Below are 3,182 nucleotides of genomic sequence, written 5' to 3' on the forward strand. Positions count from 1 at the left end.
AGTTTGAATGTAATTGAAAACTTATTTTATATTAATTTATTATAATAAAAAAATAGAATGATACATTATATATTTTAAATAATATTATTTTAGAATTGATATTAGAATTTATCTATTTTTTTATTTAATTATTTATATATACTATAATTAATAAAATAGAATGAATTTTGTAATACAATTAACGTCATTCCTAAACTAAAACTTAGTTTATATTTTTTTGATTTTTTCTCCTACTAGTAAAATTGTAATGTCCTCCAATCTCACCCGTTTTTATTTTGGAAACTATAAATTTAGCTAAAAACAAACAAAATTATTATTCCAAAATAAACTGACAAAATCTTATTAATTGAAATCAAGATACAACCACATTAATGTAACCACATTTACATGTCTCTACACCCAACCCCATAATAATAATAATAGAGTGTTTCTCATTTGAATCCAGATGAGAAACATAATTGTCTTAGCGGTATCCAAATGTTGATGATCTTGGAGCATTCTCCTGCAATTCAAAAGAAACAGCAAGCCAGATAATTAAGGCTAATGTTTGTTTGATGACTAAATCAATGGAATTTAAAGCTATATATATGTTTGTTTAAGTTTCAATTTCATCTACCTTAACAAACGAAACCACGACAGTGATGTCATCAAGCTTTCCCCCAGAATAACGAAAACCAGCATTTTGGGAAGCTGTTGAGAATGGTGTTGATCTCGTCTTATCATCCCCACTCTGTCTTGCAAAAGCTGCAATCTTTTGAGCTGTGTCTTGAGGATCTGACCCAGCTCGAATGACATTCACAGCAATAGAGGCTATCTCATTGCTGTACAAATTATCAAACAGTCCATCGCTTCCAGCAATTATAACATCTTCGGGGATAACAGGAACAGAAAACACCTGAAAAAGTTAACCCAAGTTATAAAAAGAAAAGTTTCATAGGAGAAATTAATACAACAAACAAAAACTAATTAACCTGGGCAGAGCTAAGAAGATCAGCACCATTCCCAATGGCTGCTAATTGATATGTACGATTGAAGGCATGTTGCTGAGCTGGAGATTTGAAAACAGTGCAATCATCTCTAATCACCATGAAACCACTGTCTCCCAAGTTAATGGCATGAAGACCCTACAAATGATCAAACACATAATCAAAATCAAATCTTTCTAAAGAAATTGTGGTCTGGATTACTACTTACACGCTCTGTCAGTGCTATTATGCAAACTGTTGATGATCCTTCAGCTTGCAGCAAAGCATGAGCCTTTTGAAGAACTCTGGCTGTATCTATACAACCCTTAGGCTCTTCTCGAATTGCAGTAATAGAGCGTAACATTACTTCTCGGGCAAATTCCTCAGAATCGACCCCAACTTTATCCCAGTACTTGACTCCATCAGCTACACCAATTGCATGTTCATCAGGACAAATGAAATGGGCATCGTCTCCACCTGTTTCCTCTTTATTAGGATTAGGCAGGTAACACGATCCCGATATGATTTTCAGTTTCATAAAGCGGGATGATGCAGAAGAAGGAATGGAAAACTTGTTTGGATTAGTTTTAGGCTCGGAGGGGAAAAATGTGGTGTCTGATAAACGGTTAAATGATGGAATAGAAACTGTGGTAGGAATTGCTCCACCAATGGTCATGTTCATCCAAAGAACATTTGATGGAGTAGGATAGAGGGTTTCAGGTTGTGGCGGCGGTGGTTGTTCAAAGATAGTTGGAATTTCCGGCGGCTGCGGTTGCATTTGCGTTTGCCTATGCGGCGGGGGCGACGGAGGGCGGGGAGAAGAAGGAGAAGATGATCCATCGCAGATCTTGACGTGGGCCTTTAAATCGGACTCCACTGCTTATTTCTTGAGGCATTTTGGACACTTCCAATTCTTATCTTTGCCGTGTTTTCTGCCATAATGATTCTTAATACCTGTGGTATCGCCCAAAGCATGTTTCGGGTCGTGGTGTTTGCAACTGGACTCAGGACAAATGTACACTTTTCTCCGACGTCCTTCCCTGTACGACGTCTCCTGGAGCTCTGGCGACGCCAAGTTATGTCTGCGCAGGTGATATTTCAAATTTTGTAGACGTCTGAATCCTTTATTACACACACGACAAACATAATTCTGAGTTTCTAACAGAGTTTCAGGTGACAAAGCAATCACCACAGAATCGGGATCTGAAAAAAAAAACACAAATCAAGAAACAAATTACTATAACGTTTGAATCAATAAATAGACTTGATTCGGAGTTCTCACCAGGCATTCCAGGACGGTTTCTTCTCCTCCTTACTGGAGCATTCCCCTGATCTTCCCCACCCATAGAGTTCGACATCAATGGAAGAAATTTGAGAATCCCCTGTTTCAGACTGATGAACAGAGACACGAAAGATATGGATTTTAAGAACGTCTATTTATAGGAAGAAATATGCTTAGACCAGCAATAGTTTATTTGACATTTTACCATCTTTAAGTTCTTGTTTGATGTATACTATATTATTTGAGATTCATTTTTAGTAATAATTAATAAATAAATCTAAAATGAGAAAAGATTTTATGTTATTACTGATTAGTTATTACAAATACATTTAATTATTATAAAATATATAAAAAATGGTAATCTTATTTTAGATTCTCAATCTTTAAAAATTAATGCATATCAGTATTATATTCAACTATATTTATTTAGTTGGCATGTATTCGTTGTATAATAATGTAAATTTTTGTACATATCAATCTTTAAGGTTAAAAAAAAAAATGTTATAATGTGTAACTAGCCTTTAGCCCGTGCATTTGCACGATTAATAATATAAAAAACCGTGAAAATTATGGATAACATTTTTAATTTTATTTTTAAATATTTTAAGTTTATGGGTGGGTCAACCCACAATCCGAACCAAATATCTATTTACTCAACATCAATAAATATATATATATATATATATATATATTAGTTAAAAAGTTGAACTTATATTAATATTAAAATGTTCCGCGTTTATCAAATTTGGTGTTAAATTTAAAATATAAAGTCTTTGTAGCCTAGTTCGTTAAAAAGTTGTACTTGTTTTTGTTAGGTTGCAAATTCGAAACATACCTCTAGCATTTTTAATTTTATTTTTAACCGTTTTAAATTTAAAGATGGGTCAACCCACAATCCGACCCAAGTATCCAAATTAACCACAGCTTTCGACCCG

The 3,182-nt window shown here is 34.0% G+C and overlaps 1 protein-coding gene across 1 annotated transcript; it reads right to left on the reverse strand.

Annotated features, from left to right (window-relative positions):
* Positions 1–316: 316 nt before the first annotated feature.
* On the reverse strand, positions 317–1,909 carry LOC124932842 (probable protein phosphatase 2C 55). The gene is made up of 4 exons (XM_047473528.1): positions 1,195–1,909; positions 972–1,124; positions 617–895; positions 317–502 (listed from the first exon to the last, which is right to left on the reverse strand). The coding sequence occupies exons 1-4, from the start codon at positions 1,741–1,743 to the stop codon at positions 464–466; spliced, it is 1,020 nt and encodes a 339-aa protein (XP_047329484.1). The 5' UTR covers positions 1,744–1,909; the 3' UTR covers positions 317–463.
* Positions 1,910–3,182: the final 1,273 nt, after the last annotated feature.

Source organism: Impatiens glandulifera, chromosome 3 (genome assembly GCF_907164915.1).
Source record: "Impatiens glandulifera chromosome 3, dImpGla2.1, whole genome shotgun sequence".
In the NCBI taxonomy this organism is placed as follows: Eukaryota; Viridiplantae; Streptophyta; class Magnoliopsida; order Ericales; family Balsaminaceae; genus Impatiens; species Impatiens glandulifera.